General features: G+C 56.0%; 6 protein-coding genes across 6 annotated transcripts; 3 read left to right on the forward strand and 3 right to left on the reverse strand.

Annotated features, from left to right (window-relative positions):
• Positions 1-1166: 1166 nt before the first annotated feature.
• On the reverse strand, positions 1167-2407 carry MKK02DRAFT_34012 (Brix domain-containing protein; the record flags this gene model as incomplete). The annotated part of the gene is made up of 4 exons (XM_053088834.1): positions 1167-1793; positions 1918-2154; positions 2202-2334; positions 2388-2407. 4 exons carry the CDS (start codon positions 2405-2407, stop codon positions 1167-1169), a joined length of 1017 nt encoding a protein of 338 aa, XP_052946710.1.
• A 1598-nt stretch (positions 2408-4005) lies between these two features.
• On the forward strand, positions 4006-6610 carry MKK02DRAFT_37322 (uncharacterized protein; the record flags this gene model as incomplete). Its single annotated transcript, XM_053089622.1, has 7 exons — positions 4006-4086; positions 4296-4330; positions 4385-4501; positions 4564-4737; positions 4798-5042; positions 5093-5665; positions 5718-6610. The coding sequence occupies 7 exons, from the start codon at positions 4006-4008 to the stop codon at positions 6608-6610; spliced, it is 2118 nt and encodes a 705-aa protein (XP_052946711.1).
• A 544-nt stretch (positions 6611-7154) lies between these two features.
• On the reverse strand, positions 7155-9678 carry MKK02DRAFT_34014 (uncharacterized protein; the record flags this gene model as incomplete). The annotated part of the gene is made up of 10 exons (XM_053088835.1): positions 7155-7888; positions 7943-8020; positions 8067-8222; positions 8272-8368; positions 8419-8832; positions 8875-8915; positions 8966-9092; positions 9142-9445; positions 9501-9603; positions 9642-9678. The coding sequence occupies 10 exons, from the start codon at positions 9676-9678 to the stop codon at positions 7155-7157; spliced, it is 2091 nt and encodes a 696-aa protein (XP_052946712.1).
• A 513-nt stretch (positions 9679-10191) lies between these two features.
• MKK02DRAFT_37323 (structural constituent of cytoskeleton) lies at positions 10192-11626 on the forward strand (the record flags this gene model as incomplete). The annotated part of the gene is made up of 6 exons (XM_053089623.1): positions 10192-10264; positions 10315-10400; positions 10451-10653; positions 10707-10889; positions 10933-11060; positions 11103-11626. 6 exons carry the CDS (start codon positions 10192-10194, stop codon positions 11624-11626), a joined length of 1197 nt encoding a protein of 398 aa, XP_052946713.1.
• A 623-nt stretch (positions 11627-12249) lies between these two features.
• On the forward strand, positions 12250-13042 carry MKK02DRAFT_34016 (uncharacterized protein; the record flags this gene model as incomplete). Its single annotated transcript, XM_053088836.1, has 4 exons — positions 12250-12342; positions 12387-12654; positions 12677-12892; positions 12978-13042. 4 exons carry the CDS (start codon positions 12250-12252, stop codon positions 13040-13042), a joined length of 642 nt encoding a protein of 213 aa, XP_052946714.1.
• An 801-nt stretch (positions 13043-13843) lies between these two features.
• Positions 13844-14575, reverse strand: MKK02DRAFT_45645 (uncharacterized protein; the record flags this gene model as incomplete). The annotated part of the gene is made up of 4 exons (XM_053093528.1): positions 13844-13910; positions 13963-14164; positions 14208-14230; positions 14277-14575. The coding sequence occupies 4 exons, from the start codon at positions 14573-14575 to the stop codon at positions 13844-13846; spliced, it is 591 nt and encodes a 196-aa protein (XP_052946715.1).
• Positions 14576-14842: the final 267 nt, after the last annotated feature.

Below are 14842 nucleotides of genomic sequence, written 5' to 3' on the forward strand. Positions count from 1 at the left end.
GCTCATCAGCACAACATCCAGCTCCACCTCCGATCAGTGCGTATCCCTATACCTTATCGGAGGAAGCCCAACTCATGGTCGTCCGTCCTTCCACCTTCCTCCACCTTGCAGGACATTTTCCGAAAAAGGGGGGCGATCTGCCGAGCTTGTGTTGAGGGCGTGATGGCTGAGCGTGTGTTCAGGCACCGCCGCCGGCACAGTCGGCAGGCAGGTATGCTGGGCTGGTCAAGGTTTGGATGACATCACGGAAGTGGTTGTTGGATATTATGGGGTCATGCCAATACCGCGATGGACGAGTGAGGTATAGCGGGCGGTCATGTGTCATGGCATAGAGCGGACGAGAAAATAGAGCAAAAAGCTGTTTGGTTCCTCTTTTGGGTTTACAGGTAAGCGGAGGTGAGTGATGTGAGTCCGCGCCGAACGGCCGCCGAGACCCCGTCGGGGGAGAAGGAGGAGCACGCCGAAGTCGGTAACAGGCACGGTCAGGCACTTGTCAACGCAAGCAGAAGGGCGCAGAAAGCGTCCGGAAGAGCGTACAACAGTAATTCTTTCCCAAGGCGCGCGACGCGACGCTCCGAGGGTCCTGAGCCATGACACTGCGCAGCGTTCGTTCAGCTGGAGTCTTACCTTGTTGACGTGCTGGGAGAGGAGTCAGCAGGCGGAACCTCTGGGCACGGAGCGGAGCGCGGGGCGATAACAGGAGGATCGAGGAATGGTACCGGGAAGTCTCCGAGTTACCACTTCGGAATCAGGTGTCGGAGGCTTATCCGTGCCTGAGCCGGACAGCTGCTGCTCCACAGCATGCCACCCCCGTTCCTGGGCCGGAAAAGCCACTGGTATGAGGTCTCTGATATGACAGCATGCATCAGGCACCACAAACATCGGGAGTTTCTGGCTGATGCAAAGTTCATACTTTCCTTGAAGGTCGAGCGGGCATGAGGCATGAGGTATGACGCGGGTATGACGCGTTGTCGGCGAGAGACGGTCCGCGGTCCGATGCCTGACTATAGCATATACTTTTAGCTTGCCGTGACTGCGGTGCGCGTCGAGCTGTACCGATCCAGCTGGGTTATTGCTGGTCAGTCCGCTACGTAGTCTGCATGGCATATTTTACATAGTACACACAACCAGGATGACATCTAGCCCAAAGTGACCCGCAGCGCTGCTCATTCGTCGTCTCCTTCCGCAGCTCCACCCGCCTTGGCTCCCGGCAGCTTGATCTGCGATCGCTTCCCCCTGTTCTCGAAACCCGGCTTCAACCCCTTCATCTTCCTGCCCTGCATACCCTTCAAGTCCTGCTTCTTGAAGTGCAGCTGTCCGACCCTGTCTCCCATCTCGTCCGTCTCGATGTTCTTCCTCTTCTTGCCTAAACCGCTCAACTGTGTCCGCTTCTCCATCTTGGGCCGCTTCATGGCCTGCTTGAGCATGTCCTCGTCCGCCTCTTGTATTCTCCGAACGGTGAGGTCGATGGACGGGCCCATCTCGGTGAGACTTATCCGGGGTGGGGCGGATGCGGGGGCAGGGAGGAGCGCGACGGTGTAGACCCGGAAGTGCACTTTGGGGAGGGGCTGGGTAGGAGTCGGGTTGGTCGATGTGGGGACGGGAGCGGGAGGGAGGGGACCGGCGGTGATGGAGATGACGTGTTCAACGGATGTGAGGGGGAGGGATGGGAGGGCGTGGCCATTGTAGAAGTCGAGGAGGATGGATTTTAGGGCGATGAAGGATGGGTGAGTGTCGAACAGGTCTGAATGGAAGACCATTAAAGGCCGAACACCAATCGAAGCCTTTACGGACTAGAAGATCAGCATTCGAGCTTGCCGCAATCCTTTTTCGGTCTCTACTGTTCCTTGCCTGTTCAAGACCCTCCCTCCCCCATCGTGATCCTGACGACAACGACCAGTCAGCGATCAAACTCACCTCAAACTCGCTCATTCCCCTGATAGCATCAACTCCTACTTCCACCATGTCCAATACCCGCCCATCGAACATCCGCGTGAAGATGAGGTTGTCGGGCCTCTTCTTGCTATGCAGCCCGGTGAGAAAGAGCGAGGCATCGTTCTTCCCAGCGAAGAATTCAAGTGACGAAGCGTCTTCGAAGGGGTGGATATCGTTCTTCCGCGAGAAGGAGATAGCTGATGGGCGCTTGAGCGAGTACTATATCATCAGTTCCGCCAGTCACACTAGAGAGCGCTTCAGCTTACAAGGTCCTTCATTGCCAGCCGGACTTTCTCGCTAGTGTTCTGTCCACGAACAAAGATGGCCGATTTCTCATTCTCGACGAGCTTGGGCTCGCGTTCATCTAATGCCCGCTTGACCCGGGCATTTTTTGGCTTGCTAGATCGAGTCAGCTCCAGCGTCATGTATCCTGTACGCTATGATCAGCTCACATTGTCCTCAGCATAGACATGGTGGGCGAATGTATCGATTTGTTGCTGGGAAAGTGAAGGTGTTCGCTGCGTTTCTGAAATTCTGCTCGAAAGTGGAGGAGGGCGCGCTTCCGGCGGAAGCTGGAGCAACGGACGCACGGACCTGCGCTTGTATGAGATCATACAGCGATGAGAGCTCGGGACCTCTTGACCAGTGTCGGCAAAGACGAACAGCGTTGGCAAGAAGCCCTCTGCGAAGCGGGTCCAGCCCAGGTCCGAGCGGGACTGAGGATCGAGAGAAGATCCAGTCGAAGAACGGCGTACCCAAAGGGTACCTGGGCCACTTTAAGCTACTACTCTATATGCGGACCGTCGTTACATCAATCTACACTATTTCCTCTACGTCGTCTTTTTCACGCGCACGTCTCCTCTGTCATTGCGCGCACATTTAGTTCATCTTTGTGTCTACTTGTGCTCTTGTTATCCGAAGTCTATTCACGTTTCCGTCGATACCACTTTGTATAATAATATCTGTTTTTCTATATCACCTGATCGCACAGTCCCGCCCCCTTCTTGTCGACAGATACTCATGTAATATTAAATGTGTCTATCCCCATGCATGTGCGTGTGGATCTCTGAGCTACCCACCTGTGTCCTTTGGTGTGCGCTTGATGTGTCTGCAACGATCTACTTTTTTTTTTCGGCAGGCATAGTGTGCATATCACATCGTGCTTTCTTTCTCTTACCGCCGCCATCGCGGGATTCATTTTCTTCGCGCTTCGACTTTCATATACAGCTCTGCGTGCGTTCCTTCGTCTATCAGTTGCACATTTGTGCGAGTCCTGTGTTTACATTTTATACATTATGGTCATGTAACGGTAGTCCCTTATTCTTTGATTCCACACACGCACCCTCAACGCGCGTAAAGAGAATTTCCTTATCTCTTCTCACCACGTTCACATACCTGTTCTTCTTCACATGCAATGCTCATCTCAGACCGCCATTCTTATGTTATTGTTTTATTTATCATATACATTTTCTCGCACGTATCAGCTAGTGTCTTTCATATTGTCTGCTGTAGTAGACGACTATTAGCCACCAGCACTGTGAGAACCGCACTTTCTTTGTGCTGTTGTTGTACGTGAAAAGATGATCTTGCAGTGACTCAAGTGTTCCAGCACATACGTCCTGCACACGTCGCGTTACTCGCATCCGCTGACTTAACGCCCCATCACGGCACCGTCATGTTTACCTCCTTCTACCGCACCCCTATCTCTTCCACAACCACTTATCTCGCTACGACATCAGCGCCATACATTATATGTTATACAGGGGTCCAACGTGTTTTGTTCACTACAGCATGTGCACACTCCTCCCACAGACATAGTGTATAGAGACGTTGTTTTACTGCAAACTGTACGACTAGCAGTCAGTCAAAATGTATGTTTTGAGATATGACAATGTGCTTGACCCGACTATTGACATAGTGTGAGCCTGTCACTATTGTATCTTTCTACTTCATAGACGACCGATATACGACATCCCTGCGACCGAATCCACACAATTATTTACTCCTCCCGCCGTTAATCACACCACACACAAATCACCACACGCTGAGCTCACTCGCGACAGTGACACCATGTCGCACCCCATCTACTCACCACTCAGCACATATCACACACGCTGTCCCGTGCTTCACGCGAGGTGTATCACTGACCACGTGTGTTATATCTGTTGTGCACACGGGACGGCTTGTCTCGTGAGCACACGAGCAGGCAGGAGGTGGCCACGTTCGAGAATACCGGACTCTGGCCACAGCACTACTATGCCCACAACACTTAGCACTCACCAGATACGGCTCTGGTGGTATCTCTTCTTCTTACGACACATGTGCTGCGCGCCGCTCGTCAGCCTGAGCATCTGCGGGAGCTACTGGACAAAGCATTCAGGGAGGACCCGGTAGCGTGAGTTATCACTCGAGAAAACAAATTACAGGAGGATGATGCTGACATCGGCAGGACAGTCCGCCTCATTTTCCAGACTCGCTCAATCCATGAGGGCAAGGGTTTCAAGGAGGGTTTCTGGGTCGCAGCAGGCTGGCTGGCCGAGAAACATCCTCGAACTCTGCTGGCAAAGTGAGTCACCTCTGCGACCATCTGCTCGGTGATCAAGCCGGGGGTCCATGCTGATTACACAGTCTACACATCCTCGTCGATCAGACATGCAAGCGGGACCGGTCCAAAGCTCGGGACGCACAAAAGGCTGACTTGCCGCCCTCCGGCGTCGCCACTCTCGATGAGGACGGGGAGGTTGAGCGTAATCTCGGCGAGTTGCCCGAGTACGCCCCTAGGCCGCACGGGACATACGACGAGTGAGTTGGAGCTTCAAGCCCTTGCAGATATCCAGCCAGGGAAGAAGCTGAGGTCTCCAGTCTCATCGACCTGCTTGTTCTCGATATCAACGGCGAACTGAACGCCAAGCTCAAGGAGGTACCGAGCGCAGTCGACGAGGCGTTCGCACCCACTTCCGCCAAGCAGTCTTTCAAGGCGAATCGGCTTCAGCGAAAGGCTGGTCAGAGAGGTCAGATGGACCGCAGGGGATACGGTACAGTCGCCAAGGCGGCGAGGAAGCATCCGGAAGCCGCCTTCAAGGTCAAAATGGCGAGCTGTAGTAACAGTAAGTCTCCATCTCAGTCTATATGACGTGGCTCAAGCTGACAGTCGCAGAGGAGACAAAGCACAAGCTCCTTTTTGAGAGATTGGAGAAGGCGCTTACGACGGACGTACACTTCCAAGCGCTCTACTGCGTCGTCGTCGACATCTTCGTCCGTCAGCTCAAGGCCGACCTCGCCCTCCTCGACAAGCACAAGGAGTTCCTCAAGCAACCGGCCGAGGCTCGGAAGCCATTCCTCGGCCAATCGTCCCCCTTCCTCTTCAGCATGACCTACGCCGCCAAGTGGGTCCCTTCCCCCGAGAAGAGCGCGGATCGGCAGCTCAGCTTCGCCACCGCTCTCGGCATGCTCCTATTCCCGGGCGATGGGGTCCAACTCGGACGCCAGAGGCTGCAGAAGGAGGTGCTCGCTCCTCTCCGCGCTGTGCTCAAGGTGCCGGAGGTCAACATGGGGAAAGGAGAGTGGAAGATCGACTACACCAAGGTCCCGTCCCGAGCGATGGCGCGGTACTCGCACTGGTTCCTCCAGCATGACCACAAGGGATTCGAGTCGTACCTCAACAAGGTGGCAACCGGTCGCTTGTCCATCTCGGGGGCGAGTCTGTTTCCGCACGAGATCCTAATGGATGGTGATACTGTGCAGTCTTCCTGCGAGCCTAGAGCTATGAGCTGATGAGACAGTGCTCGAGCCTCAAGACGCCATCCTCGGTCGCATGGCCGCCCTTCAGTGGGTGAGCCACGTCGACTCGATCCGATCCAGCGGCAGCGCCGAGCTCCGCAATTGCCTCGCAATCGCGGACGTCTCGGGATCCATGGGCTCCTACCTCACCGGCGACACAAAGGACCCGCAGCCCATCAATGTCTGCATTGCTCTCACCCTTCTGCTCGGCGAGCTCGCCGCGCCTCCATGGAGCGGTCTTTTCTTCACATTCTCGGACGATCCCGCCGCAGTCTACGTCGATCCATCCCTCCCCCTCAAGGATCGTGCCTCTACTCTCAGCCGGGCCAATTGGGGATGTACGACCAACTTCTACAAAGTCTTCGACCTCATCCTCACAACCGCGAAAACCCAGCATCTTGCGCCGGTGGATATGGTCAAGAAGCTGTTCATCTTCTCGGACATGCAGTTCAGCGCGTGCACCGAGCGGAAGGACGGCGAGACGGAGTACGCCGCTATCAAGCGCAAGTATATCGATGCCGGCTACACCGTCCCCGAGCTCATCTTCTGGAACCTCGCTCCACGTGTCACGGGCGCGCCAAAGCCAGTGCAGGCGGACCAGGAGGGGGTGTCGCTTCTCTCGGGGTATTCGGGGAGTATGATGAAGTACTTCCTGGGCGAGGCGGCAAGGGAGGAGGATGAGGAGCTCGCCAAAGAGATGGACAAGGATTGGGAGGCGGTAGACGTCGAGGATGAGGATGAGGAGATGACCGGAGGGGGGGAAGCGGTGGAGGACGATGCGGCCGAGTTGGCGAAGAAGGGGAAGGGAATGCCGAAGAAGAAGGACGACCCGCTCACTACGGTGAGGAAGATTCTGGCGGCTGAGTCTTACAAGGGTGTTGTAGTGGTCGATTAGGCATAGAACTCAGGTCAAGGCGCAAGGGACGGGTAGCGCAGGTGAAGATGGGCGTTAGCTAGGCTGTGTTCCAGTATTTCGTCAGGCCGTTATGATTGTTTAGTTTTACGAGACCTTTCCGGCGCGACATGTGATGTGTGGCCTGTCAATGCTGTTCGGGCTCACCCTCCACTGCCTCGGTATCGTCGTGCATCTAAAGAAAGCGCATGGCGACCACAGCTGGATCTGAAACACGACAACGTCATGAGGAATGTTAATGAGGACTATCTCCTCGATGATCGTTGTCAGGATTTTCATCCTCAATCATACTCCATCCTCATCCCGGCATCTATTATCATCAGCTCATCATCTCGTTGGACGCAGAGATGGACGTGATCAACGCCTACTCTAGATTGAATTAGATCAAACGGAGAGGTTGAGAGTAAGAAGGATCAGTAGGATGTGGTCAGCGGTACAAGTATATACAATACATCGTAATGGTCCAACTCGATACCATCCGGGTGTGACTGCTTCCCCTCCTTTGTAATCTGATACATCTCTACCCTTACTGCCCATGCACCGACATCCTGTTCACACTCTGGCTGAGATGATCCACACCGGGATGGGCCGTGGGGTATTGATACCCCGGGGCGCCCGGGTGCCCCTGCTGTTCCGGCGCAGCGGGGTATGGACTCTGACCATACGGCACCTGTGACGGCTGGTGCGGCTGCTGACCAGCATTAGGATCCGATCCCTGGTGCCGAGGTGGGGACGGTCCGCTACCCTGTCGAGGTGCCTGTCCTTGTCCCTGCGCCTGAGCCTGCGCCTGCGCTTCGGCCTGCTGACGATAGTATGCGTCCCAAGCAGCCTTATGCGCCGCGTCTCCCTCGGCGCCAGCACCCATGCCCGCCGCCCCCGGCTCCGTGCCGGTCCGCAGAGGCTCGCTAGGCGGGAAATTGGGAGCGCCAGACGGGATCCGCTGAGTCTGAGCCTGACCCTGCGGCTGCTGAGGATACTCAGGGGCGTGTTGACCTGGCTGAGGGGCGTAGTACGCGTCCGGCGAAGCGGCGGGCGCTTGGGCGTGCAGGTTGGTGACGCTGACGGACGGGTGGGGAGCAGGGAAGGCTTGTTGGGTGGGCTGGGGAGCGTACTGAGCGGGATGCACCTGTTGCTGAGGGGCATGTTGGGGGCTATAGATGGGCTGGGAGGGGTGTTGCTGCGGCTGAGGCTGTTGAGGATAGCCTGGATGTTGAGCCTGGGCGTAGGGGTCGTGCGCGGGTTGAGGGGGAGGGAAGTATGCTGTACTCATCAGCTATGTCCCTAATTATATCTGTTCAAAAGCGCGCAACGAACATTGTTGGGGAGGGGAGCGAAGTTCCTCATACTGCTTCATAGCTCGGAGGAAGTTGGCATTCATATGCTCGAGCTCGGCTGGTCCAGTCAGCTTATGATCAAGGACCAGCCAAGTGAAACTGACCCTTCTGATCGGAATACTTCTTAATCAAGGCGTTGATTTGCCCTTGCAATCCTACGCTTGCCTGATACATTTGCTCCACCTCGGGTCGGTCATCCAGCCTATCCCCGCGAGCGGGATCAATTGACTTGAGCGTCTGGAGGAGCTGATCAACTAAGCCTGGATCATCAGTTGACAGGCTGGAAGTATACACAAGCCGTAAACCAACCGAGCGATGCGAACACTCTAGCTTCCTCTTGTGCCTCGTCCTGCAATTCGCGAGCAGTCGGCTCTGCGAGCGCCTCGACATAGGTGACTGGGAAGATCTGAGGGTCAGCTGTGTCGCCCGTCGAAGGAGATGGCGTGGACAGCTTACACCAATCCTTCCATTACATGCTCCGCGCCACCACTCCTTGAACCCCCTATCCAGCACCTTGATCACGTCTCCCCGCTCAAAGTTCAGCTCTCCCACCTCTACGCTGGAGAATGCATACAACGCCCTGACGCGAGTCGCGGTATTGACGTCTAGCGGGGCTGGCTCGGGCTCTGATGCTCGGGCAGGTGCAGCCCCAGCCTGGGTGTTGTTCGCGTATGACGATTGGTATGGCTGGTAAGAGGATTGAGCGGCAGGTGCGGGCTGCTGAGTACGGGAAGCAGCGGCCGCGGAGGATGACGAGCCGGATGGCTGATATGTGGACTGTGAAGTGGTGTTGCGGCCACCCTTGTCTTGTTTTGAAAGTTCGAGTACGCGCGCAAGCTCCTCCTCTTCCTGTCTTCGGCGAGCGTCCGCCTGCCTGTCAGCTGATTTTGGTAGAGGTAAAAGCTCACTCACAGCATCTTCAGGAACAGGCTCGGCATCGCCGAACGAGAAGTCTGTGAAGATCAGCTTCGTCGAGCTGTCATGGTCGCATTTCGGGGCTTACTCTTTGCGCGAAGCTGGTCGTACAGCTCAGACATCAAAGTCAAGTTGGGTTCCTTTGTGTCCTCGAACTGCTTCGCCCATGCCTTGATATATCCTAGCGCCTTCTTCTTTACTGCCGCATTCGTGGCCTGTGAGTCAGCTTGATTGTCTGCAAAATCAGAGATCTGGAATGCTTACCCTATCATTGACCAACCGATCTAACGACGATGTCCAGTTTCGTGAAGATAGCTCCTCCATGAGCGGCTTGCCGGTATTCTGCGCAAGGGTATTTGCGAGCTGCGAGGGGTTAGCTGTTGATGTGGAGAGGGCAGTCTGCCCCGTGAGACCCAAGAGCCATGACCGCATTCGGATTTCGGCTAGTCCGTGGCTTCGAAGGCCTACATCCTCACGCCCGAGACAACTTACCTCTAGAGCGTATAGCTGGACGTTCGGGTTCCGGTGTGATAATCGCTTCTGCAGCGAAGCGACAGCATTCCGCGCTCTGCGTTGGTAAGCTGGCTGCGCGTGTGACCCATTTTTCTCGAACGAGGACTCACCCGGTAGCGCCTTCCGAAGACACCTTATCACAGACTTCCAAGTTTAGCGCCCAATCCTCGGATGCGAGATTCTCATCGGTCGCCTTGACTAAAGGGTGGTCAGCTTGGACAAGCAGATATGGCTGGATGGGGAGGACGTACCGACAATCTCGTCGTACGGATTCGTGGAAGAGAACATGGTGATCTTTCCTGTAGATCCTACTGTCAAACACGCTTCAGATCTGACTTATAGATATATAGCCTTGAAAGATGCAAGGTGAAGTGTAGTAGGAAGGAGGCTGGTGGGCACAACACCAGCAGCGGAAAAGGTCCCGCTCAGAGTGGCGAACTGTGCAACTGACTGTGGCGGTGCAACTTGGAAGCGATGTTCATGCATGCGACAGCCTCTGCTCGAGTACGCAGTACGTCTCAGCTGCTAACAAGCTATCTAAGAGCACTAGTAGCACTGGAATCCATGCATGATACGATACAGAGCATGGGACCCAAGGCGGGTCAAGCAGCATGCCTTCCTCTGATCTGATACGTCATTCCTCCATCTTACTTCCGTTGGAAAGACAGACGACCCCGCAGCACGCGGGCTAAGTCGCAAGCTGCCCTTGCAACATCGTATATCCTCCTCAGACCTAGCTTTTACCCACACCCCAGCGTAAGAGTGGACTGCTAGTCCTCTTACCCACAGAAACCAGAAATCATGTCCACCCCGGAAGCCTTCCAGCTCTCTCTCGGCCCTTTGACCGGTGTTGCGTTCGGTCCCGACCGCACCGGTAAGTCGGTCTTCCTCTTCCGACAATAACATGGCTGATGATCTTACCAGAGGTCGCTATCTCACCCAACAACAACGAGGTGCAGATCTACAAGAAGGCTGGCGAGACGTGGGATCTTCAGCAGACCCTATCGGAGGTGAGCTGAACTGTGAGATTTATTCCGCCAATTAGCTGACAGCTGCGTAGCACGACAAGCTCATCACCGCCATCTCGTGGGCTCCGCAGACCAACCGTATCGTGACCTGCTCCCAGGACAGAAACGCCTACGTCTGGACCCACACGGCTCAAGGATGGAAGCCGGCTCTGGTCTTGCTCCGTATCAACCGAGCCGCGACTTGCGTCAAGTGGAGCCCGAAGGAGGACAAGTTTGCCGTTGGTAGCGGGGCGAGGTGAGCTCAACGCCAGAGATTCTTCTGTCTATGTCCGAGCTGACAGCTTTCAGAACCATTGCTGTCTGCTCGTTCGACGAGGAGAACAACTGGTGGGTGTCCAAGCATATCAAGAAGCCTCTCCGGTCTACCGTCCTCTCGATCGACTGGCACCCGAACAACGTCCTGCTCGCGGCGGGGACGGCCGAGTCCAAGGCTTATGTCTTCTCGGCGTTCATCAAGAACATCGACTCCAAGTAAGTCATGCCTACAGGACCTGAGGTGTAAACTGATGATTAGGCCCGAGCCGACCGTGTGGGGTGAGCGTGTCCCCTTCGGTACCATCTGCGGCGAATTCAGCAGCCCTGCCGGTGGTTGGGTGCACGATGTGGCCTTCTCGCCTTCAGGTGACATTCTCGGATTTGTCGGTAAGTACAGCCAGCATTTGCTTAGCCCAAGCTGACATCCAGCGCACGACTCTTCGGTGAACCTCGTCTACCCGTCCTCGCCCGGCGCGCCTCCTCAGGCATTGATCTCCCTTCGCACATCGGCGCTCCCCTACCTCTCCCTGACCTTCGTCTCGGAGAACACCATCGTCGCGGCAGGACACGACTGCCAGCCCGTCCTCTTCTCGGGCGACGAATCTGGATGGGCCATGTCCACCTCCCTCGACTCCAAGTCTGCCGCTGGCAAGCCTGCCGCCGGCGGTCGCGTCGTCTCGGGGAGCGGTGGTGGACCCGGGCGGCTCAACTCGGACGCCTTCAACGCCTTCAAGACGGCCGACTCGAGAGGTCAGGCTAGGCCCGCTTCGTCCGCTGGCAGTGCCTCTGGCGGGATCGAGGTCGGTGCGGACGGCCTGCTTTTGACGGTCCACCAGAACTCGATCACGCATATCGAGGCGTACGAGTGGGGAAGCGGCGGGTCGGTCAGCAAGGTCGTCACGGCCGGTAAGGATGGGCGACTTGTCATCTGGGATGTCGCGGGGAAGAAGTGATTTAGGGGATAAAAGGGAGATCAGACTTCTAATCTGTTGAAGTTTGGAAGGTAGAAGTACAAAAGCAGAATGAAGATGCATTGGACACGATCAGGTCTACTTATATAGTCCTGCTGGCGTCGCTGCGTCGCGACACCGACGCGACGACACGACGCCGACGAGTCGCTGGGACGTCGCTAGACGACGTCTCACGTCTCTATGTGCTATAGGATACTTGGGTGGCGGCGTTGCCTCGCCGCCACTCAGCGCCGTCAGTCCGACACTAATGTAAAGTGTCCGGACACCCGGACAGACAATTCTGTCCGGCCCGTACAGTGACTATCCCGGATATTCACCTAGCGCTATCTCAGATCTAGTCGGCGCCGGCGCGGCGCCGCGACGCCGTGACGTCGCTGCGACGTCGCAAGGACATCCAGCGACGTGCTCCTGTTCTGAGATCTGTCGGCGCAGTCGCCCAGCGACGCGCCGCTATGCTCCTACAGCCAACACTCCCCCTCGTGACCATATGCTCTCGTCCTGGGTCAGGGGTATAAATACCGCCCTGATGCCCGCCCCTGGGTGTCTCAAACTTGTTACCCACTTGTCCTGAATATACCAAGCCACACACCCAACACCCACACACCATGTCCAACCAATCCTCCAGCAACCCTGATCACGCCGGTGTCCCTTTCCCTGACTGGTACAACGATGCCATCCATGCTGAGATCGCGGAGTTCGTGAGTCGTCCGCCTTTGATTGATTGACTGGTGCTGACGTCCAGCTTGCCAGCTTCGACGAGCCTGAGCAGCCGCGCCCTGCTTCTCCCCAGCCGGACACGCCGGGCCTCACTTACGCCCAGTACGCTCGTATGCTCTCGGACGTCCATGGTTCGCGGTTCAACTCGCCCGTCCCCATTCCTTGGAACAACGGTACGGTCTCCCCTTCGCAGATCTTTGCGCCACCCCCGAGCGAGGTCTCGACTTTCTCGGGGATCTCCGGCTTGACCAGGGTTGCTGGAGGATTGGTTGGACATGGTGTGTGGGTGTTGGGTGTGTGGCTTGGTATATTCAGGACAAGTGGGTAACAAGTTTGAGACACCCAGGGGCGGGCATCAGGGCGGTATTTACACCCCTGACCCAGGACAAGAGCATATGGTCACGAGGGGGAGTGTTGGCTGTAGGAGCATAGCGGCGCGTCGCTGGGCGACTGCGCCGACAGATGCCATGTCGAAGGTTGGGTGCCTTCTTTATTCTCGAATACGTTCTGGTCTGACATCCGAGAAGCAGCGTGAGCGCCGCAGAATCATCTGAATGTCCCGAGGAAGAAGTAATCTAGGGGATAGAGGGGAGATTTGGAAGATGCCATGTCAAAGGTTGGATGCCTTCTCTTCATTCTCGAATACGTTTCGAACGGCCTGATATCCGTGAAGCGGCATGAGCGCCGAAGGATCATGCTCGAATGTCGAGCTCCTTTATGTAGAGGTTCCAACACTGAGCACGTCACAAAGAGCTTGGACATCGTCCGCAGCTATAGAAGCAAGACAAGGTCCAGACTCGCCCTCGTCACCGCCATCATAACACATACTCGTACTGAACTCTCTGTCCTCAATATACAAACATCAGCCAGAATGGGCAAAGATCACAGTTCCGTGAGCCTACATGCTGATCATCACTCTCTGTAGTCCGTTAAGCTCATACCACAGAACACCAAGTTGAGCAAGAAAGACAGGAAGGCACTCGAGGCCGCGGCTAAGAAGGCCGAGAGCGATCACACCAAGAAACGGGGCGCGGCTTCCTCCTCTGCTTCACCGGTTCACCCACCTCGCCTACCGCTCCGAATGGCCAGGCGTCCGCTGCGACCGCCAGCAAGGGCAAGGACGGAGCCGCTTGAGGCGCTGCTCAGTCCATGAGCTGCCGGTCATTGTGCGAGGTTCGGGTCGAGGTCGGGGGTTCCTGCCTGAGCCCTCTCCAGCGAGTAGCGCAGTGATGATCTGGTGCATTATTGTACAGCATGGATATCGATATCGCCGTTCATGTCACGATCTTGACGTCCGCTTCATCCATCGTATATACAGGCGGATAGTTAGCAGGTGACTCTCCGCGGATTAGCATTCATCGTTCTCCGAATCTTGCCCGAAAGGCATAATCATGGATCGGTGATTCCTGCCTGACGCATCCGCAGCGAAGCAGACGTTAGTCGTTTGGAGCATTGTACAACATGAGATATCGATATCGCCGTTCATGTCACGATCTTGACGTCCGCTTCCTCTTCCGTATATACAGGCGGGAAGTTGGCAGGTGGTTTTCTGCCAATCAACACCTACATCCGCTTCATAACTGCCAGAGAGGAAAACTCACTCTCTTACATCCCACACGTCCTCGCTACTCCCCTCGAACCTTCTTGTAGCCCACCATTCCGCCCTCCTCTTCGTCCATAGTTCCACCCGCCTGTCCTCCGGCTCAGACTTGAGCGAGAGGCAGTACTTGAAGTCCCGGAATTTCCAGGAACAGTCGTGGAACTCGCCTCGGCGGTAGAATGATCGAAGCTGGGGCACGAGGGCTGGACGTCAGCTATCGTCTCGGTGAGAAGGGATAGGATGTACCATAGCACATCATGAACTCGTCACTGGCCTGTCAACTCCAGTTCCACACGCATACATAAACAGACTCACAATAGCTGCATACACCCCGGTACTTCCTCGAAAGAAGGGAACTGCTTCGCCTGGTATGTCTCCTCATCCTTCAAGAGCCGCTCATACCGAGCCGGAGCAGATCCTGGCGCCGCACTCGCTGTCGCTGAGACCGATCGGGCCTGCTGTGCTGCTGGGGATGGTGCCTCGTCTACACGTTTGGAGCTCGGTCCAGCGGAGCTCTCGGATGCAGGAGGGGCTGTCTCGATCGGCTGCAAGGGCGTTGAAGGACCGGCTTTGGCGTTTCCCGTAAGGGTCGGGCTGGACCACAACCAAGGCATGCTGAGCGGATATAGTGTGGTGAGTGGAGATGTAGTACGCTCGATTGTAGACAGCGAGGTGGACAGCTGGGTGGTCTGAAATCTGAAACCAAATGTTTGGACGATAACGCCGCTAATTCCCGTGTAGACATGACTTTGCAGGGAGGTGAGGTTGTCTTTTAGCTGGCAAGGTATTCCATCTGGAGGCCGGCGAGGGGCAGGTATGACTTCTGATATTTCGTCATGATCGTTGCTTCCACTAGCCAGCCTGAAGCAAGGCTCATCGGA

This window comes from Dioszegia hungarica (genome assembly GCF_025882075.1).
Source record: "Dioszegia hungarica strain PDD-24b-2 chromosome Unknown MKK02contig_8, whole genome shotgun sequence".
NCBI classification, from domain to species: Eukaryota; Fungi; Basidiomycota; class Tremellomycetes; order Tremellales; family Bulleribasidiaceae; genus Dioszegia; species Dioszegia hungarica.